The 21,237-nt window shown below is 35.6% G+C and overlaps 4 protein-coding genes and 1 long non-coding RNA gene across 11 annotated transcripts; 3 read left to right on the plus strand and 2 right to left on the minus strand.

Annotated features, from left to right (window-relative positions):
• Nucleotides 1–4,229, plus strand: LOC100243561 (uncharacterized). Its single transcript, XM_002272307.5, has 3 exons — nt 1–334; nt 1,693–2,640; nt 3,437–4,229. The coding sequence occupies exons 2-3, from the start codon at nt 1,697–1,699 to the stop codon at nt 3,975–3,977; spliced, it is 1,485 nt and encodes a 494-aa protein (XP_002272343.1). The 5' UTR covers nt 1–334; nt 1,693–1,696; the 3' UTR covers nt 3,978–4,229.
• Nucleotides 4,230–6,081: 1,852 nt separating this feature from the next.
• LOC100255632 (uncharacterized) lies at nt 6,082–10,708 on the plus strand. 3 transcript variants are annotated; one of them, XM_010664572.3, is made up of 11 exons: nt 6,082–6,280; nt 6,389–6,596; nt 7,024–7,106; nt 7,608–7,708; nt 8,110–8,205; nt 8,693–8,746; nt 9,406–9,554; nt 9,656–9,773; nt 9,860–9,947; nt 10,043–10,245; nt 10,388–10,708. In XM_010664572.3, exons 1-10 carry the CDS (start codon nt 6,163–6,165, stop codon nt 10,237–10,239), a joined length of 1,212 nt encoding a protein of 403 aa, XP_010662874.1. In that variant the 5' UTR covers nt 6,082–6,162; the 3' UTR covers nt 10,240–10,245; nt 10,388–10,708. The 3 variants fall into 3 exon arrangements, with proteins under 3 accessions (XP_010662874.1, XP_059589571.1, XP_002276809.1); XM_059733588.1 differs by having other exon boundaries at nt 10,052–10,245; XM_002276773.4 differs by having other exon boundaries at nt 10,043–10,708.
• LOC104882240 (uncharacterized) lies at nt 9,817–11,395 on the minus strand. The gene is made up of 2 exons (XR_787957.3): nt 11,184–11,395; nt 9,817–10,240 (listed from the first exon to the last, which is right to left on the minus strand). It is a non-coding gene; the product is annotated as an uncharacterized LOC104882240 (long non-coding RNA).
• A 685-nt stretch (nt 11,396–12,080) lies between these two features.
• Nucleotides 12,081–15,651, plus strand: LOC100250448 (uncharacterized). 2 transcript variants are annotated; one of them, XM_002277001.4, is made up of 4 exons: nt 12,081–12,399; nt 14,921–14,993; nt 15,087–15,142; nt 15,348–15,651. In XM_002277001.4, the coding sequence occupies exons 1-4, from the start codon at nt 12,335–12,337 to the stop codon at nt 15,484–15,486; spliced, it is 333 nt and encodes a 110-aa protein (XP_002277037.1). In that variant the 5' UTR covers nt 12,081–12,334; the 3' UTR covers nt 15,487–15,651. The 2 variants fall into 2 exon arrangements, with proteins under 2 accessions (XP_002277037.1, XP_010662873.1); XM_010664571.3 differs by having other exon boundaries at nt 12,146–13,052.
• Nucleotides 15,652–15,951: 300 nt separating this feature from the next.
• Nucleotides 15,952–20,185, minus strand: LOC100245321 (protein ABIL2). Of its 4 annotated transcripts, none has more exons than XM_010664569.3 (10): nt 19,626–20,185; nt 18,600–18,740; nt 18,268–18,350; nt 18,027–18,177; nt 17,135–17,234; nt 16,913–17,002; nt 16,776–16,818; nt 16,609–16,694; nt 16,411–16,529; nt 15,952–16,335 (listed from the first exon to the last, which is right to left on the minus strand). In XM_010664569.3, the coding sequence occupies exons 2-10, from the start codon at nt 18,699–18,701 to the stop codon at nt 16,165–16,167; spliced, it is 945 nt and encodes a 314-aa protein (XP_010662871.1). In that variant the 5' UTR covers nt 18,702–18,740; nt 19,626–20,185; the 3' UTR covers nt 15,952–16,164. The 4 variants fall into 4 exon arrangements, with proteins under 4 accessions (XP_010662871.1, XP_010662870.1, XP_019081785.1 ...); XM_010664568.3 differs by having other exon boundaries at nt 19,618–20,176; XM_019226240.2 differs by lacking the exon at nt 19,626–20,185 and adding an exon at nt 19,582–19,622.
• Nucleotides 20,186–21,237: the final 1,052 nt, after the last annotated feature.

A 21,237-nucleotide genomic window follows, 5' to 3' on the forward strand; every position in this document is an offset into this window, starting at 1 on the left:
CAAATTTGTTCAAAAATCAGTTGGTAACTTGGTAGAGGTGGGTGGGTTTTGGAACAGAGAATTCTGAGGTACCACTGCTTTCAGCCAAGAGGTATAACTAGCTAAAGCAGGCCACTGCTGTTCGGAAGGAAAATATTTTCTAGGTGGGTTTTGGAAATTTCTCATGTATAAAGATAGGAGAAAAACAATAAACAATGGGTTAGGAGCCAAGTTCTGGGACGCTGACAGGGGTCATTCACCTTGGACTCCATCTTTAGATCTCAAAATTCCATGTTTTCTGAACAAAATCTAAGCACCCTTCTCCATTTTCTCTCCTCCCAAACAATACCACAAGGTTTCTCTCTTTCTCTCCGTCATAATCTTAAATTCTTTGATTTTTTCTGTTCTTTTTTTTTTTTTTTAGTTTGTTCATGTTGTTGATGTTTCCATTTCATGTTGAAACTTGAAGCCAGCAGATGTTTGTTTACTCTGAAATTATCATTTCTCTGAGCTCGGATTTTGTGTATGCGTATTGAACTCAGAAAGTTTTTCTTGTATTTTCTACTTGTAATGAGGTGGTTGTGGTTACTGATATTGAATCTAATAATTGGGGATATGACATGGGTGTCAGTTAATCAGTTATCTGTAGTAATCTTCATCGATTCTGTGGAAGTTTGTGAGAATTTTGTGAAGTGGGTATTGGTTTTTCTTGCACTTCTGTGGCTGATGTTGGTGACAAGTGGATATTAGTTGGGTTTTAGGGTTTTTTTTTTTCCTGATTGGGGTCATCTTGAAAATGAGAAATTCAATTCGAGTTCTGCTTATCTTGACTTAATTTTATGTGATGTTTCATGATTCTGGGGTTTTAAAGTTCAGTAAAGAGAAGGGTCTTTAAGAATCTGCTTCAAAATTCTGGTCCATTTAATGAAAGAAGTGAGCACTTTTATATTGATTTTCGATTAAGAAACAAGTGTTTGTTTGAAGTTTTTTGTCTTCTCTGTATGCTAAATATGGGATCTGCCCTCATTTATGAACTGTAAGAAATATTTTCTTTTTCATTTTTCTCTGTATTACACATGGAATCTGTCAAATTTGTGGACTGCCATTGGAGAGTGTTTTCAGTCGCAAAAGATGATACTGGAGAATCATGTGCACATATGGATTTTGTTTATTCACTGCATTTTGGTTTTATGATGGTCCTGGATAACGTCTTGAGGCATAAGCTGCCTAATATTTGAAAACACTCTCTGCAATTTGTTGTTGCTTTCAAAGTGAAAAAACTGAGAATATTCTTGAACTTTATGGGGGAATTAGGTTCTCGGTTCCCACTTCATTGATGCTAGTAGCCATGTTGTGATTCAATTATAGCCTGAGATTCTAAGTCAATTGTGGTTTCTGTATGTTATCAAGCTACTGTGACTTTGTTTTTTGCTTTATATTTCTGTATAGTGTTATTTTTTTTCCAGATTTAACCTACTGTTTTAACAATCTTTCTGTGATCTGAAGTCTGTCCATTCTGTGCATAGTCAGAATTAGCCCCAAAATAGCGGGCTTAGGTGTTGTTGACGATCGTGTAGTTGTCATTGTAAAGTATCATTTAAAAAAAAAAGAAAGAGTTTTTTTTGGTGTTACATGCTCGAGAATAAATGCCCTTTTGAGTAGCGTTCCCTGTAACTGATATGTATTTTATCAAAACAATTTCCGGATTGATAGGATAATGGCAGCAGCAGAATCAAGGGCTGGCTGGAAGCGAAATACTAACCGTTGCTTCATCCATGAAAATGCCTCAAGAGCTCCAAACTCATCTTCCTTCCCATCATCATCTTCTTCATCCAAACGTCAGTCTGATGGTAGACCTGGTGATGCAGCACATCGGTCAGATCATCCCTCGCCAGATTGCATGCACCAGAATTGTAATCCCTTAGAGGATCCAGCACCTGACTCAAAGTGGTGGTTATACCCGCAACCCAATTTCGGGCATCAGAAGGGTTTTGAACATGAACAGTTAAATACTTTGGAGAATGAGTTTGACATCCTGAGTTACGAGTTCATTAACCAAACTGCCATTGAAGGACTTGGTGCCCAAACTGAAACAAAGAAGAATGCTGATTTTTTCCTGGACAGGTCCAGGAAGGCCTCTGCCGCAAGTATGAAAGAGGACCAATTTGCCAGAATGTCCAAACCCAAGATTGGACTGCATAGTAATCCACAAGATATAGGTAAGGATAAGGACATTGAGGAGTTATGGTACACAGATGAGGACTTGGACCCTGTTAACAGCTTAGTCTCTGAACAATCCAAGAAGCTTTCATCTGATTTGGAATCCCATTGGATGGGAGCCGAGAAGACTGAACCATGGTGGCGTAAAGCTGACAAAGATACGCTTGCTTCCATGGTTGCTCAGAAGTCAGTTGAGCACATTGAGAACTGTGATCTTCCAAAACCCCAGATTAAGCATTTCAGGAGGGGCCTATCTGCTTCTCTAGAGTGGTCTGATCAGGATTGGATGGTCGCTCCATCCTTAGATCAGATGGCAGAGCTGGGGTTTTCGAATCTCACTGACTGCACATGGAAAAGTCATACTTCAGCAAGTATAGATGAGAAACAGTCCAGTTTGGGTGCTATAGAGTACTCGCCAAATCGTTCAGACACATTGTTCAGGTATTTTCTTTGACAGACATTCCTCTCGGGCATACTAGGTTTTGTGCCATGTCTTAAACTTTGTTTTCAGGAATATTGCAAATACATTGGTAGATGAAACATGAAAACATCCTATAGGGCTTTTAAACTCATATTGTAGCTATAGTGTCCACTCCAAGTTTTGGAAATTTTAAGTATAAAACAACATATGGGTTATTTTTGTCTGAGAATTATTTCTCAAACAAAATATGATGATGAATTGAGGTGTTTATGTGTAATCAGCGTTTTCAATTGAATGTCCTCACAGGATTTTCTTCTTCTTTTTCCTTTTTTTCTCTCCCTTTTGCGAGTGTGTGTTTTCCCCGTAAATTTCCCATCTTCAGCTAGTATTTGTTAGTGGTAGAGTTTGCAGACATTTAAGCAGTCTGTGGGTTACACTCGAGTTTCTTGGTTAATGTGTCTGATTGTATGATTACTGTATATTGAAATGTCGAGTTTTTCAGGAATATGTAAATGAATCCCAAATTTATACAATAGTTTTCAAAATTAATCTGCAGATTCTACAAATCCATTCTCGAAAGTTTTCCCAAACTGTTTTTGGAACACTTGGAAAAATACATTTGCCCTCTCCATGGATTCGCATTTTCAGCACAATATTTTTGTGAGTTAAAGTAGTGTGAGGTTGAATATTCAAAGTCATCATCAGGCTAGTGCCGATACATTCTTTTTTTTGTGATAAAAATATTTGGGCATAATTTTTTCAAATTATTGAGAGACTTAAATTCTCGAAGTCACTATTTATATCCGGTTCCTGCAGAAACAATAGTCACAGTATAACTGGCACGGATCAGGAAGAAACATGCCATATTCCTGAAGATGCTAGCAAAGCCCAGCTGGTGGAAGCGCTCTGCCATTCTCAAACACGAGCAAGGGAAGCTGAGAAGGCAGCTCAGCAGGCCTACGAAGAGAAGGAGCACATCATCAAGCTCTTCTTCAAACAGGCCTCCCAACTCTTTGCTTACAAGCAGTGGCTCCAGCTGCTGCAGCTTGAGACCCTTTGTCTTGAACCTAAGAACAAGGACCAACCGATCTCCAGCCACGCTCCAACTGTCTTGCCTTGGATCCCATACATAGCCCAGAAACCCAGAAAGGGTCAGCACAATGGTTCGAAGAAGGGCTCAACAACAAATGGAAATGGGAGAAGCAGGTATACCACCGTTGCCTTTGCTCTGGGGTTGGGTCTTGCTGGTGCTGGCCTACTCCTTGGTTGGACCCTGGGCTGGTTGTTCCCTGCACTCCAAACTGCTTCTAGTTCCAGATCCGCATCATCTTCATTGCAGAACTCAGATTCTGGTTAGTATGCATGCCCCCACCCCTCATCCATCCAGACTCTTTCCTAAAGATTTGTCCATGTCATGTTGATAAAACCTTCTCTAATCCTTTTGCTTAATCGATTAATGATTTCTCTGTACAGAAGACTTCATGAGGTGTAAATTTGTGTACATATTGAAGGGAACCATTGTTCTTTTCTTTCACAAAAGGTGCTTCTGACGTATTGTTCTAGTTGGAAATGAGTTCCTAATGAATGAAGGTTCATGTTGGCATTGAAATTTAGCCTATTTGTGCTGTGATTTGGGCAGCCTCAGTTTCCTTTTTCTTGAACCATAGCCTCATTTTCCATCAAAAAACTTCTTGTTGCTGTAACTTGAAATTGAAGGGTTAGAGCCATAATGGAATTGCCCTAATATGATGCCATCCTTCTATTATATCTGAAAATGACTTGTAAACCTTATCCATCATTAGTCCTATTTGATTCCATTATCATTATCCAGAAGTATATCAATGAGACTATGACCTGTAACATCCTTTTCATAATTAAATATTACAATTTTTCTATTTAATTAAAATAAATATTCATATATTTACATTTTATCTTTATGGTGATTTATAGAATAATATTAAAGATAAAATGATGAAATATTTTAAATTTTTAATTATTTATATATAATTTAAATAATATATAAGTTATATATTTATGGTGTCATTAACATCACAATTTATCATGATTTAACCATTCAGATTATGAAAATATTAACTAATCGGATGTTAATATTTACCCCCATATTTTTTAACCAAGAAAAAATTGGTAACATATTCAATGGAAAGTTAAAATCCTATTTTAAATATGCAAATTTTAATACTATTTTTCATTGAATATTAATCAACCTAATGTATAAAATTAGGGGCAAAAAAGGGAAAAATGTTAAATTCTTTTCAAGTTAAAATTATTTTTTTATTCAATTCATTCACACACCTATAAAAGTTTGAGTAGGAGCAAAAATAGTTGAAGCTTGGGATTAAACCTATTCATTAATAAAGATATATATTCATGGGTAATTGCCAAAAAAATTTTAAAACATCACGATTATTAAATTTTATCTTAAAACACATCGATACGTAAATAAAAATGTATTTTATTTTTTATTTTTTAGTCGTTAAATATATTTTTTATTTATTTTTAAATAGAAAACTATTATAAAAAGTAATCGGGCAAACATAGAATTAATTTTTTCAAGTGTGGTATCATATTTGTATAAAAAAATGATTAAGGTGGAGAAAAGCTTTTTGTTTTGGGGTTTAACTTAAAAATAAAGGAGTCTAGGCCAAATGATGGAATGATGGAACTCCTCAACGATGCCAATTGCCACGTAGATTGTCTTGAAACTTCTTCCTTTGTCTTGGACTTCTAGATTGCATGTAAAAAACCAAAAATGACTTCAAAAGCCTATCTATGATAATGCTGACCTGTCTCCATTTCTTTGGATCCACTACCAGGCCCACCTGTTGATGACTAGGAATTGATCCTCAATCATTTCTTTGCATGTAAAAAACCAAAAATGACTTCAAAAGCCTATCTATTATAACTATGTGGATTTTTCATAATTTAGATTCTTTTTAAAGTCAAAATATTTTTCATAAATACACACCTCAAAGTTTGGAGTAAAATCAAAAGATATATCATTAGGTTTTAACCTATTTTAAAAAATTGTTCTTCATAATGATTTTTTTTGTTTTTTTAATTGTCTATTATTATTTATTGTATATGGTTTTTAAGATGATATTTTAATTGTTTTGAATTATATTTTTTTATTGTTTTAAATTTTTTTATATAAATAAAAAAATAAAAAAAAATAAAAATATTATATATAAAAATCATTTAAAAAAAATATTTATACACATAAAAAAACAATTTTGAATTATTCAAAAATCGGTTGAGACCCTTGAATTCAACAAATAATAATAATAATAATAATAAGGAAGATGATTCTAAATTTACCACACCTTCAGCAATAATAGCACGTGAATAATTATATGCCATAAATAGGTGGACTTTGACCTACCGGCCATCTGACCACCCACTGTTTACTGCCACGTGTCTAAGCCACCAGCTCATATCCAGGATTTTCATTGAAAATTCCCATTTCTCCTCTACCACTCTGCATCCGATTTTCTCGCTTTTCTCGAATTCAACCCCCCAAAACGATGCCTTTTTGCCGCGTCGGGCACTACCAGAACGCCGGCGATACCGGAGGTAACAATGGAATCGGGATTTACTATAGAACCTATGGCCACGGACCCATAAAGGTTCTTCTCATCATAGGTCTGTAATCTGATGAGTTTTTTTTTTTTTTTTTTTGTTGGGGTTTTTTTGAATTGGATTTTGGCTTAATTTTTGTGGGTCATTGATGGTTTTGCGATCAATGGTCAGGATTGGCGGGGACCCATGACTCTTGGGGCCCACAAATCAGGGGGCTGACCGGAACGGAAACGCCAAATGATGATGATGATTCTGGCGCCGATGGGAGGGGTCCCGGTGAGGATGGAGATGGTGGATGCAATGGAGGTATTGAAGTCTGTGCATTTGATAATCGTGGAATGGGTCAGAGCTTTGTGCCCACCAAAAAATCAGAATATACGTGAGTTTTCTCAAAATTGGTGCTTTATTTTTTATTTTTTCATTTCCTGTAATTTTAATTTTGATTCTTTTGGGTACTTTTTTATTGATGCGTTTTGATAAAAATTTTAGGATGAATTTTTTCTTAATAACTCAAAAGTTGTTTGGTCTCTGAGAAAATGAGGGAAAAAGGAAGGGAAGTAAAGTTTGAATTGTGTGTTTTATGCTATTTTGGGTTTTCTTATGAAATGGTGAGTCGCCTGAGCCGAGGCAAGTGTTTGAATTAGGAACAGTTGAGTGGAGGTTTGTGTTTTCTGGCCCCCAAGACTCGTAACCAACATTTTCTTAGCTACCAATCAGAGCATTATATTTATCACTTTTAGCAAGGATATGCTTTAAAAGGTATTTTATATCAGTTGAAATGAACTTTGTATGATTGCTGAGTGCAGAACAAAAATTATGGCAAAAGATGCAATAGCTTTAATGGATCATTTGGGTTGGAGGAAAGCTCACATTTTTGGGCATTCAATGGGTGAGTCAATGATTCTGATTTTTCATACCAAGATTCTGACCAGTATTTCTTATAATTTATCCCAAAAAGGATGGCTTTTGAATTTAATTTTGTTTCCTCCAAAAGAAAAGTGCATAGGGGTCAAAAAATTTAGGCTCCCTTCTGCATTTGGCTGTTCAGATTTGAATATAACCTCTTTGGTCCATGGTGTCTAAATTCAATTTTGAATGTATTCTTTTGTGAATTCATCAAACAGTTCCAATTCCACCATTCAACAAAACACAACCTTGGCATTCCCCGAGAAAGGATGCTAATTTGGAATAACTTTTAGTATTATTTAAAATGTGCTAGATTTACAGTATCAACCCGAGACAGAGCAGAGTTAAGCTCATGATTGATTGTATTAACGCTTGTTTCTATATGTGATAGAAAATTTGGAGGATAAGCTGAGTTCATTCTACTGCAGGCAAAACCTTTTTCTTTTCTTTCCCCCTTGTTAACTTATTTATCTTGTTGCAACAGGAGCTATGATAGCTTGCAAATTGGCAGCAACCGTGCCTGATAGAGTTCTGTCTTTGGCTTTACTGAATGTAACAGGTGGTGGTTTTGAATGTTTTCCAAAGGTATTATGTCTTTGTCGGTATCTTACAGTCGGATATGTACAGTTCTCCTTTAACTGCAGATCATTAATGTGTGTAAACATTGAATGAATACAAATTTATTGGTTTTCTCCCAAGTAGATATCATTTCATTATCACCATTTTAGTGAACATAAGAAAACAGTGTAGAAGTTAAAGTTCAAGGGCTTAACGTTTTCTTGTTGAGCTCCTTCCACTGATATCATATCTGTAAAGCATGCATCGAACATGTCCAAGTTGGACATGGTCAGGCCTAATGGTCCTGACTGATTTCAAGACAAATTCAAGTTAGGCAAATTCAACCTGAGCTAGTTTTGGGCTCACACCCTTGTTGAACTTATCAATGGTCAAACTATTTTCCTTTATTTATTTTTATTTTTTTGCAGCTTGACCGAAAGACTCTATCGATCGCAATCCGTTTCTTGAAGGCAAAAACTCCTGAGCAAAGGGCAGCTGTTGACTTAGATACTCATTACACAGAGGTCAATAATGTTCTTTTTCTTGTCTATTTGTGCTATTATATAAATTATTTATAGATGATTGCTGAGGAGTACTCGAAAGGCAGTTTTTAAATCAAATGGTTTGATCTTTGCTCAAAAAACAGACTCTCCTTCTCTCTCTCTCTAGTTTTTTTGCCAAGTTTCATTATTGGCTTGGGTGGATGATTATAGTGACAGTAGGATTCTACTCTGGCTCAAGTTGATACAGTAGTAATTTTTACCTGCTGGCCTCAATTCTGATATTGAGTTAAAGACAATTTTTGCATACGAACGTTTAAATCTTTAAATATTAACTTAGCTTTGTTTCATTTTAAGCCAGTCAAATCTCAGAAATGGAATTTATTTGCAGTCAGGTTGTAAACTGAAGAATTTGATTGCAATTTCTATTAGAAAAAGAAAAAAAGAGAATATGATTTACTTTTCTTCTGCGGCTTACAGAAAACTCATGGGATTTCACCTTGATGTACAGGAATATCTTGAGGAATTCATTGGACCTAACACGAGAAGAGATATTTTGTATCAAGTAAGGATACTATATAGATGACCGACATTAACTTATGCATTATAATCACATTCTTGAAGTTAAAAGTGGACAAAGTTACTTTTCTTCTGATTGATACGTCTGACAAGATGTTGCCAACCTTCATGTCCGATGAATATTAGATTTCCAGCTCTACTGAGGACACATGCTAAAATGTAAAGCAGCATGGCGAGATATAAATTTGTATATGTATGCAAGCTATTGGAAACTCTCATTTGTTCCCTGATTACATGTTTTCTGAACTAATGTTTTAGAGGACTATTCAGAAGAGTATTAACATCTTTATCCTTAAAAAGGACTAGCATATTGGAAGTTTGTTTCCAGGATCTCAAAGACGATAAACTTCCTTTTCTAAGTCTAGCAGTTGCTTGTTTGCAATCATCATGTGGAAGTTCATTATGGGTCAAAAAAAGATTAAGTTGGGACGATAATCTTGGGCTCTCAACTTATGTTGATGCTCTTCTTTGTCTTATTGACATCATAATAGCTCAATTAATTGTTGGCAGTGACCATGTTGCAATGTGCATTCTAAATTCACTCGAAACCGCTGTCTTATTGACATCATAATAGCTCAATTAATTGTTGGCAGTGACCATGTTGCATTGCGGATTCTAAATTCACTTGAAACCCGCCTTATGCAGGAATATGTGAAAGGTATATCATCGACTGGGATGCAATCCAATCATGGTTTTGAAGGTCAAATTAATGCATGCTGGACACATAAAATGACAAAAGCAGAACTTGAATTGATCCGCACGGCTGGGTTTCTTATATCAGTTATTCATGGCAGGTATGTGCTTAGAATTTAAAATTACTGCTCATCTATCCTACTGGCTTCGAGATTTATAATACTTTCTCAGAAAACTTACTAGAGCTCCCCTGGATGCATAGATATGACATCATTGCTCAAATATGTCACGCAAGGCGACTTGCAGAGAAGCTTCAGCCTTGTGCTAAAATGATTGAGCTTCATGGGGGACATCTAGTGAGCCATGAGAGGACTGAAGAGGTACCTTATGACATTTTCAACATAAAATTTTTCTTAATTCTGCTTTGTGAAGCTGAATTTTTGTAAATTTTAAAATAAAATTTTAGGTCAATCAAGCTCTTCTTGAGTTGATTAATGCATCAGAAACAAAGATTAGCCCGCATGATTGGACAAATTTGACCAAGGAAACCTCTGGTAAGGATTACTGAGGATCTTTTCCTCTTTCTTGTATGTTTGTGCATTTCTATGGAATCAAATATCCTCTGCTGACACACGCTGTTCTAATTCAGGGTGCCTAGTCACATGGATGTCACGTAGAAGAACCGATGCCGATGGAGGAAGCAGTCCATGTTTCTTGTTTTCAATTCTAGAAAAGCTTCATCTTTGCATATTGTACCTGTTTGGTCTCTTCATGTTGGCACAGGAATATGGAAGAAGAGCTTTGAGACGTATAAAACCAGTTGGAGTTGGAGCTTCCGTCAAATAAGCTGATGTAAGAATAAAACCCTAGTTATTTTCTGGTAGTACAATTCATCTTTCTCGCCTACCCTGATATTTTCACTTCATTCTGTTCAAATACATACTTCCATACCATTATAGGGAGCTCAACAGCTTTGTGTCCCTTGACTTTGTAGGGACTAAATTAGTTTCTGAGCCCAGAAACATCGGCTTTCTGATTTAAGCAATTGACCCATCATACTGCCTGCTTGGCAAAGTTATGAAGAACACGATGAACTGAACCGACCAGATTTTCTATGACTAGATTTCCATCCAACAACAATGGAGGGAGATCAGAATGGCCAGTATGTACTAACACTGAAAGGGGAAGGTTTGCAGGAAGAGGATGGCAGACAAAAAGCATCCCTCTCTCCTTCACCTCGTGGTTCTATGTACCATGATTCAAGAATGGTTTTACACTAAGCTTAAAAAGATTATCTCACTTGTAGTTTTTTGAATCTCTATACATCTACGAGTCTAGTCCATAAAAATAAAAAATAAAATAAAACTTACAATTGTGTTTTTATGAAGCAGACGGAAAAAAGGCCAACAATCAAATTTGGCCAAAAACACAGGTAGAATGGGGAAAGTCTTTTTAGTCTAAACCCTAAATACAGAGCACTTCTGAATTAGTTTGAAAACTGAGCCGGGAAACTCAGACTATGGACCTTACAGGAGGTTTTGGATGCCAAGCAACCCACCCCAAGCCATCCCACACAGGAAAAAACAAATGGCCATTTGGATTATGCATATCAAAGAACTTTCAAGAGACAGAACAGCGCAGGCAGAACTTGATGACAAGAAGTCAGAGTACATACCTCAGTCCATAATAGATAAGCCTGCACTACACTATTCATTCTTCACAGGGAGAGAGAGAAAGAGAGGCAGCAACTGAAAAAGAGAGAGAGAGAGAGAGAGGTGCAAATCACTTACCTGATGAGCCTGCAACAACAGCATGCCTACGCTCTTTATTCCTCACATAAAGGGAGAGAGAGAGAGAGAGAGAGAGAGTAGAGAAGAGAGGCAAGAAGTTCATTATTCAAAGAAAGAGAGAGAGAGAGGGAGAGGGAGAGGAGATTCTCAAGTCTCCCAATAATATTCCATTGCTTCCAAAAGGAGAACAGCATTCCATGCCCACCAATGGATAATATACTAGTGGAATATACTAAGATGCTCTTATCTTATCATATCATATTACTCTATGATATTTATTTTCATGAATATGTAGCGTAGTCAACAAACCATATCCTTATGATTATGCTATAAAATAATAAAAACGATTGCTTACTGAAAGAGTGATTTTTCCATTCTGAATTACACTATTCATGTGATGCTGATTTCAGGAAATTATGGTAGTATTAAATAATAAAAATGATTGTTTACGTAGTTTTAACAATTTTACCAAATCGCTAGAATAGTAGAGTTCATTTTCCACCATAATCTTCATTATATAGTATTAAATTTAATGTGATGGTCTTTTGAGATGGATTATTATTTAAAGGATGGAGAGATTTAATTATTTTATATATGAAAATATTTAAATCTTAAAACCCTTTTTCTTAAAAGTTGTAACCTTCAAACACCAAACACCTTTAATAAAATAAAAAAAAGAAGAAGAAAACCAATATTGGAATTCCAATGGTATCTTTTATCATTATTATTATTAACTATTTAAAAATATGTTATATTAATCAATGATTTAAATTATATGTCACATTAATATTTTCATATGATAATTTAAATTTTTCCTTAAATATTTTTTTTTGCGGTCAATAAAATAATTTCAACCCGCCCAAAAAGAAGTTATCGACTTATTGTACCCAACAAAATGACCTGGTTTCTTTTTTCAATTAACAAAGCAATAGTGGGTCGAGTGTGGGTTAATTTCAACCCACCCAAATGGAGTTGTCGAGTGAGGGTTAATTTCAATCACTAATTCGGATCGGGTCGTTTATGGTTTAATTCCACACCCACCACCCTAAAGGATTTATCGTTTCATCTTTTTCCCCCCGAAACCTAGTAGACGACTAGACTTTGCACTGAAACTCACCCCTTTGCGGAGGCCTTTTGCAGCTTGAGGGAAGATGGAGGCTGTTGCTTCTCGCACCCCAGATGCTCAAACCCTTCCCTCTGAATGGGGGTTCAGCTGGTCTCTCTCTTCGCCTCCCTTTCTCTGTATATTTATATTTGTGTGTGTATATCCATAGATGGATGTGTTTGTATGAAGATTTTTGCTGATAATACTATGTGGGTATCATTGATTTTTTTTTTTTTTTTTTGTATATCTTTTCTCATGGGTATGATCGTTGCTTTATGTATGTTGTGTATCTATGGATGGATCTACATGGTATTATGAGGATTTTGGCGTGGAATATCATGTGGGTGTCATTCATTTTTTGTTGGGTATGTGTTTTTCTTCATGGGCATGTTCATTGTTGATTTGGGCATCAGTGTCTGCTTTGTTTGTATGTGTTTTTCATTGGGTCAATGGAGAAAGTCATGTTCTTTACCATTATGAATGTATTTATGGGATTATAGGCATATTGGTTGGAGAAATTGAACATACAATGATGAAACTAATTAGGTTTTCTCAGAAGAGTGGAACGCTACATTTTTTATATTAGAAGTTGCGGCTAATTCAGATTTCTCTGAGTTTTAGGGTGAATTTGAGGCTTGGGGCAAATTGAGTTCAGACCCTTCTATTATTATGTATAGGGGTTGCAAATATGGGACTTAGAAGATGTACTATCGGTTTCTGTTGGTGATGGGGGAGACACCAGAGTTAACAAATACATGTGTATGGTAAGTGGGGGTTTCATACTGTAATTCAATTTGATCTGGTTTCTGTTCAGATCAATTGGAAGAATTATTGGAAGTTGGAAACATGGTTTTAAAAACCGGACCGGACCGGCTGGTCCGACCGGTCACCGTTCCGGTTCGGTCCGGTCATTAGACCGGATGGAGACCGAACCGGGATTGGACCGCTTGAACCGGCGGTCCAACCGGTGAACCGGACGAACCGGCCGGTTCTGAGGGAAAAAACCGGTTCAAATGATTTTAATTTTTTTTTTTGGTTTTCCAAATGCTCATTTTCAATCTCCATATTCTAATTTCCAAAATGAATGAAGACATGAATTTTATATTTATTAGTATGCAAAAATCTTCATGAATATTCAAACATTGACATGTTATGTTTTTATTTTGAGTAATTATTTTAGTGTTGTGGACCTATGGTTGACATTTGTATTATTTGTTATGGACAATGTGTTAAGTTAATAACTCTTTGATAATTTGGTTATTATAGGATAGTAATGGTTTGATTATTTGATAAATATTGAGTTTATTGACATTATGAATGTATAACATCTTATATTGTGTTATAAATATCATATATGATAATTGATGACTTCTACAAGTAAAAAATTTTGTGACAAAACTCAAGTTACTCAATAAACAAAGTAGATGCTGTCAAAATTTACATAGAATTTATTAATGTTTTAATTTTTTATATTATATAAAATAATAAAATATATATTTATGACGTCACCGGTTCGACCGGCGGTCCGACCAGTGAACCGTGAACCGGTAACTTTTTCGGTTCAATGACCGGTCCGGTTTTTAAAACATTACTTGGAAATGTATTTGATCAGCAACACAATTGAGCAAGAAAATTAGAACTTGATTGTGTAGGAATTTTGTTTCCTCTTTCTTTTAATATCTAAATGTTCTGTTTTGTTGGTGAGAAAATTTAGGAATGGAGAAGAAAAAAAAATTAAGCTTTGAAGTTAGGTTACTTGTTATTGGGACTTGAAGAGGCAAAAAAACCCTACTCAGCAGAGCCTAACACATCCATTTTGCTTGGCTGTGATAAGTTCTTGAGGTTTTTAGAAACCAAAAGAACTCAAATTCATAACATTCAAGATTTTATTCTTTCTTTTCCTTTGGTTTTCTAGGCAACCAAATGAAGGGCAAAGATTTGCCCCATTTGTTTCTGGGAGCTACTCTCAGGCAGAAAATTGGGGTCTCAGCTTGCTACCTTATTAAATGGGATATGTTGTGATAAAGCTTGCTAATTTACACATTTTCCACCAGCTTTTGTTTCCGAAATATTCCATCGTTTCACTGAAAATGAGAGGAAGCTACTTCCTGCTTCTTTTCTTGTCATGGAAAGAAAGCCGATGTCCTTTATGCCTGTTGGTACCATGTAGCCAATTTTGCAATGTGCCTTTTTTGTTCCATATCTTTCATGAAAACTTTGTAATTTTTCATGTTCTGGTTTGGTGAACAGAACCTGATGTAACCCAGTTATAGGAAATAGGGATAAACCAGAATATACTCTTAATAACAAGGTTGTTAATTATTTAATTTTTCTAGCATTAGCACATGGGCTTCATTAGCTATAACCCTGTAGTTCTCAGTTTAAGGGGACAAGGCTTTTGGCTATTTTTTGAGTTTCCTTTTAGTATCGTATGTGGGGATTTTGGGGAAAGCAGAATAAAATGTTTGCAATTTTTAAGGTATTTTTTATGTCAGGGTATAAAAAATGATATCATCTGTTGTTCGTTGTCTATGTTTCTGACCTTGTCTGCCTTTCAGAAATCTTCCACAGCAACATGGCAAGAATTTTTTTGTGTTTTTTGTTTTCCTAAAGAACAAAAATTTGTCTGCAGTGATTTGGAAGTAGATTATGAGTCTCAGGAGATTGCTTCCATTGTTTACTCAGCATTAGATGTTGATAAGGAGGTAACTCCTGACCCTTCGTTGCTCTTAAATCATCACTTGATTGGTTAATAGTCGTTTAATTAGATTCATATCCAATCCCATTCTCACTTGCAGTTGCATCCAGACAAAGTAAAGAGGCAAATGTCAGTCTCTGATGGGAAACTTTCAGTGTGAGCTTCTTTTCTGTGACATTATTTGTTGAAATCTTGTTAATCTATGTACTCTGTTGATATTTTGGTATATTGGAGGAATAATCCTCATATGGTTAGGAGAGAAAAACATATGAACATGATATCAGTACATGAACATCTTCGCAAATCACAATCCTTGTTTCATAACTGCAAACACAACCTGAAGATCCTTTTTATTGTGCAGGCATTTTGAGGGGGTGGAGGCAAGATTTCTTCGTGCATCATTTAGTGCCTTTGTTGACGTTCTAACCCTCGCTACAAAAACAGCCGAGGAATTTGGGAAAGGAATGGAATCGTGGCACCATTCACCAGTACCCAATTAGGACCTCCAGTTCCTTCATCAATGAGTTGTTACTTTAATTGATTTGAAAATTTTCTTGATTTGGTTGTAGAATGACTTGCACAAATGTTTTGGGATGTTTTTAAGTTATTTTACCATGTAAAACCCTCTACTTTCTGGAAATGGATCTTGTTTAGCTTGTGTGGAATGTTTAGTTCAATTGCTCTGTTTGGCTTCTGGGAAAATGAGGAGTAAAAAAAACATTTGAGCAAATCATCTCTACACCAGGATAAATGTCTCCATGATTGAGATCAAAACTAGGGGGAAAGGTAATCTGAAACTATGTCAAAATGGAAATCCAGCATGGAGAAAATGCTCCAAAAACCGAAAAATCTGCTGCAACAATTGGAATTTGTGGTGTTGAAAAGGCTATGTTGAATCAAACCACCATGAATTTGAAAAACTTCATTTCAGATACTAGGGTTTTCAAGATAACCAAACCATAATATCACCATCAAGCTCAACCCTGCCATTTAATATCGAAAAAACAAGAAATGATCAACCTTTGGTAGAACTTTAAACAATAGCTGGAAGCAATTTCATATAACGTCAATTGGTAAAATACATTGTGCATCATAGAAGATATTGAAAAATGGAAGTCTGCAGTGACTCCCTCTGGCTTCCATGGTTTCTTTTCTGTCTTCCTTTATTATCTATCATCTCAGTATTCATCCAAGTAAGTATATAGCATCTCATCTTTCTTCGACTTGCGTCGGCTGAGCAATGCCTTGAGGAGCCGTTTACTCTTGCTGGGGTATTGCTCCATATCTTTGGGGTTCTCCCTTTCAGGATGGAGCCGCATTGAAGCTGACTTTCTTGGTTCAGAAGGGTACTGATAAACAAGAAAATATCAGTTAGTTGTTATATTGAATCAGCAAGTTACGCTATACCTCACTTCTCTACTCACCCGTCTTGCAGCAGCAGTGTTGGGAGTAGTCGGTCTGCTCGAGTTTGGAGTGGTTGGCCTACTAGAGACAGACCCAGATCGTAAAAGAGGAAACCGATGAGGTGAAACTGCCCGCTTCTCTGATTCATAAGTAATCATCATTAGAACCTCAATGAAATGATACTTAAATATGAAGCTGCAAAGCTCTTATGAACAAACCTAGATCTTTTCTGGGCATGGTGCCAGTGAAGGAAAAGGTTGCTGGCCGAGAAAGCCGTGGAGAAGGTGATGGTGAATTCCCTTTTCTGCATTGATAATTGTTGAATTGTTCATCATTCTAGTTACAGAGAATTGATATACAACACAAAATATTTCATGGCTGTTACCTGAATGAAGATGATGGGGTGTCTATAATTGTGGCACGAACAGCTTCAAGAAACAAACCGATTATAAAAACCAATCAAATTACACCTGATCTTGCAGAAGAAACTATACAAATTTGATGTAAAAAGAAGTATGGTACCATTCCTAAATTGATGCCAGTCATCTTCATCATCCAGGCTGCGTCCCTGGTACTTCGATTTAGTTCTGCCACCATTCATGGTTTCCCCAACTGAACATGAAATTTGAGAAGTTGTAAACATCTAAAACCATCCAAAATCACCCAGTATATGGAAAAAAGAAAGGAAACTTCAATATGATATTCAGAAAAAGAGAGAATAGGGATTGAGAGGAGGGTGTTTGCCTGGCAAGATGTATCGTTTGTGGTACTTGGGTGTATCAATCACCAGTGACTGTTGGGAGACGCCCTCATGATCCATATATTCATGGCACGTCCGCAGTCTCTAAGATGACATATCAAGGGAACAAAACGTCAATACTTGGTGTAAATCCCAGTTCTTTTTTGTTTAGAATGAGAAGCATGGTTGAGAATATTTGGCATTGTTAGCAGAGCAGTGACCCATATGCTGAAGTTCTAGGAAAATCTTACTGGAATGAGAGGAGAATTCCCCCCCAATCTCCAAGCAGGGCACATATATGCATACATGAGAAATACTTGGGCTACCAGTTTACCAATATTGCCCGAGATTTCCAGTCTGAAATTCGACCAAATGTTGGGGTCTGGATCTAAAGTTCCATATCTTTATAACCCAATCAACAAGAATTGAAGATAATACAAGGGTACTTCTACCTTTCTTAGACTACATTTTTGTTCTACATAGAACTTCCAAGTTCTGATTCTGCAGTTCAGGTTCAAGAACCATCTCAAGCTACTGATATCTTTGATTTCAGAAATCTTCAAACACAAGGAAAACAGGAAAGGCTTGAGTGGTGTTTGGCCTAATTTTCAGTTTCCTATTTGATATGATCAAAGCTAAAACTTTTAAAAAGACCAGCTTCCAAAACTATAGCTGAAGTAAACGGTACAAGAGCAGAACTTTCATGGGTCCTTTACATATCATGATTCCAACTTTTTTCAAGATTACATCTTAAATTAAGTAGATAAACCGAGGATTAGTCTTAAGATGGTTATAAAGTATCCCCATAAGTTTTCAATTCTCATTTGGATCTCTTTCTGCAGGGTTGTTAAAACAATATCTAAAACCTCTTATGTATCAACAATGAACTAAAAGCACCTGTTCAATGCAAGATACTCGAAGCTCTGTACCGGAAACTTCATCAACCTTTTCATCTAAGAGATCGTTCACCTTGTATGTCACAGAACCCAGATGGTCCACAGTATTCACAAGAGCTTTAATGGCGTACTCTTTCAATGTCTCCATCACTCTGCATGATTCAAAACGCAATTAGAACGATAAAAACCAAATTTCAATTGAAAAAAACCAGTCAATGCTTGAGTGAATCTGAGCAACTCACATCTGTTTTTGGTCATCATTGGTGTAGGATAGCTCAAAATACTCAGCTGCTGAGTACAACTGTGATCTCAGATTCTTCAAATCCTGAAAGCACAAATCCAACAAGATGAAATTATTGAAAGCCCATGTCAGAAAACCTAGCTGCAGAGGCTTAAGATTCACAGAACCTACAATAAATGTTGTGGGTCATGAAATTGAACCCATTATAAATGCTATCATGTACACAAAGCTTTCATATTCTGATGCCAACTACAATGAGATGAACAACAATGGATTCTAATAAACTGAATCTGTTTTGAATCCGAAAATTTCAGCTCAAGAGAGAATGAGTACCTTGAGACTATCTGAGAACAGGAGGCTCTGCTCCATAGAAACCTCATCATAAGTTGATGCTTCTCGAGGGAGGGGGAGTGAAGATGAAGTCATGGTCTCCATGGAGGAGAAAATTTGAGCTTGGGAGGAGTTTTCCTTATCCTGCAACGAGCAACAAAAATCACAATCAAACTCGGATAAAATCTAAGCAAAAAGGACACTCAGAATTCAAAGAAGATGGGATATGTTCTAGTTCCAATCCTTTCTACAATGTTGCTCACAGCTCTGAAAAATTGACCTGGTTTCATTTTTTTTTTTTGATAGGATACCTGGTTTCATCTTTGAACCCAAAAATCAAAAACTCATATCTCAATCTTGAAACTTTTGAAGTGAGGAGCTATATTGGAGTCAATAACACCCAAGAACAAAAACCCAGTTCAACCCTGAGGGTTTTTACACTGAAGACCCTATAAAGAATCGACAAAGAACAGGAAATAAAAGAGGGAGATGGAGAAGAGAGAGAGAAAAGAGAGAGAGGGTTTCACAAGTTACAACAAACACAGGAGCCCATTCAATGTTCAAAAGCAGGTATTAACTCAATATTAACAAAGATAAAGAAAACAAGTGGGAAACAATCAATGGAGTAAGCTAAGCAAGTACTTTTTTCCTTTTTTTTTTCTAATTATTCTGAAACGAAATCCAGAAAAAAGAATTCTATATCTCTGCAAATTGCAGAAATCACATTTTGTCTGAATCTTCACCAACACACCCATTACATTAGAAAAAAACAAACAAAAAACAAACAAAACCCACATATAAATAAAGCAAATCCCATTCAATCCTTAAAACCATCAAAAGTTTTTTAGAACAATGAGTCCATTTCAGTCCATTAAAAAAATGGGTTTTTTTCCCAAAAATGTCAAAAAACAATTCACATTTTAAACTCCAAATCAAGTAACAGAAAGGAAAAACGAAAACCCTTCTCAAGAAAACATTACAAAACCTCAAAAAAAAGAAGCCATAGAGAGAGAGTGCTCACCAGCCTACCTTACTGATCCTCAGCTGAATTCCAACCTTATGCAAAACCCATTAGAATTTGGTCATCAAATGTGAAACCCAAATGGGAAATGGAGAGCCAAGGCCAAGAATGAGACCACAGCCCACTCCCTTGACAGAGACCAAGGTGGGTTGGTATCAAATTTTGACTAAACCTCAAATCCAGACAACAAAAACTTGGGACTATTATGATAGATATGAAGACATGCGAGGGCAAGAAAGGAGAGAGTAGGGACAACATCAAGGTGGGCACGTTGGTATGTGAGTGGAATCCGGAGCATTTTCAGAGAAAGTGTGCTACTTTTGGTACCAAAAACTTGTGATTTTGGAAGCCCCAATCTTTATCATCACTATTTTGATGTGTGGGGCTCAACGGTACTCCTGCTATTACTACTTTAATTTCTATCTGCTTAATGGGATGTCACTCATTCCACCAAACTTCATGAACTTTTTTTTTTTTTTTTATAATGAAGTTTGATTCAACATTTCATCACCTCTCTCCCTCATCTGATTATCTCTCTCGGCTCCCTTTGACCATTTCTTGTATAAAGCCTTTGTGGGATCTTAGTGGGTGGATAAAAATATGATTTTTCCATATTAATATTTGGACCTTTTTTTTTTTCATAATGAAAAGTGACTTGATTCAATTAGATAATCTGACGACATTTGACCACACTACAAATATTTTTCAAAATAATTATCCATGAAGAATTTCTTCCAAAAATATTATAAGTAATTTTTTGAAAAATATTCATATTAATACAAAGTATTTTTTAAAAATATCGTTAAACAACTCTTAACTATCCTTAGAAGAGGTAATAATTTATCATATTTTTAATTCAATTATTTTGTATATAACTAATATGATTCCATAGTTTTAACTCTATTTTTGTTCAATTCAATAATTATAAAAATGGAGGCATACCTTGAAAACTAAAATGTGGGAGGAAAGGACGAAGGAGAGAAAATTGGAGAATATTCTCAAAAAATAAAATTAGTTTTCAATAATTAATATTCTTTCATTTTTTATTTTTTTATTTTTAAATATATGAATATGTAGATTTTTGACATATTGTTGTGTGATTAGATTGATTTTTATAGAATTGAAAAAAATATTATAAATAAATAAATAAAATAGATGTCTGAGAGTGGCATCCTCAATTCAAATGGTTGGAGACCATTATTTGGGAGAGAGAAGCCAGGCCCACGCGCGTGATATTCAATTCCACCACTGAGTGCATTTCACACTCTTGAAACTGCTTTCCTCCACGCGCCACTTCAACGTTCAAAAAAATTGAAAATTGATACATGTAAATTGGTTTTTCCTATCCTTCTCCAACAAATATAATGGCATGATTAATAATGTTTTGCAAATTAAGAATATTTATACTATATTCCAATAATAAAAAAATAAAAAATAAAAACCAAATTGAGGCCCATCATTCAAATAAATGGAAGTAAACTAATCAACTAGATAAGTAATGAAATTGGAATAATATTTTTATTAATCTATTAATAATAAGCAATTGTATAACAAGAGAATTAATAAATGAGAGACAATTAATGAAAGACAATAATAATAAGGTTTACAAACTTTTTCCAA

This window comes from Vitis vinifera, chromosome 16 (assembly GCF_030704535.1).
Source record: "Vitis vinifera cultivar Pinot Noir 40024 chromosome 16, ASM3070453v1".
In the NCBI taxonomy this organism is placed as follows: Eukaryota; Viridiplantae; Streptophyta; class Magnoliopsida; order Vitales; family Vitaceae; genus Vitis; species Vitis vinifera.

Bases quoted from the DNA above. Each gene is read 5' to 3' on its own strand.
- LOC100243561 (XM_002272307.5), top strand. From the start codon at position 1,697: ATGGCAGCAGCAGAATCAAGGGCTGGCTGGAAGCGAAATACTAACCGT. The intron at 2,641-3,436 runs GTATTTTCTTTG...CGGTTCCTGCAG, and splicing joins CGTTCAGACACATTGTTCAG to AAACAATAGTCACAGTATAA.
- LOC100255632 (XM_002276773.4), top strand. From the start codon at position 6,163: ATGCCTTTTTGCCGCGTCGGGCACTACCAGAACGCCGGCGATACCGGA. The intron at 6,597-7,023 runs GTGAGTTTTCTC...TGCTGAGTGCAG, and splicing joins ACCAAAAAATCAGAATATAC to AACAAAAATTATGGCAAAAG. The intron at 9,774-9,859 runs GTACCTTATGAC...ATAAAATTTTAG, and splicing joins GCCATGAGAGGACTGAAGAG to GTCAATCAAGCTCTTCTTGA.
- LOC100250448 (XM_002277001.4), top strand. From the start codon at position 12,335: ATGGAGGCTGTTGCTTCTCGCACCCCAGATGCTCAAACCCTTCCCTCT. The intron at 12,400-14,920 runs GTCTCTCTCTTC...ATTTGTCTGCAG, and splicing joins TCTGAATGGGGGTTCAGCTG to TGATTTGGAAGTAGATTATG. The intron at 15,143-15,347 runs GTGAGCTTCTTT...TTTATTGTGCAG, and splicing joins TCTGATGGGAAACTTTCAGT to GCATTTTGAGGGGGTGGAGG.
- LOC100245321 (XM_010664569.3), bottom strand. From the start codon at position 18,701: ATGGAGACCATGACTTCATCTTCACTCCCCCTCCCTCGAGAAGCATCA. The intron at 16,695-16,775 runs GTAACAGCCATG...TTATCAATGCAG, and splicing joins ACCCCATCATCTTCATTCAG to AAAAGGGAATTCACCATCAC. The intron at 16,530-16,608 runs GTTTGTTCATAA...CTTATGAATCAG, and splicing joins CATGCCCAGAAAAGATCTAG to AGAAGCGGGCAGTTTCACCT.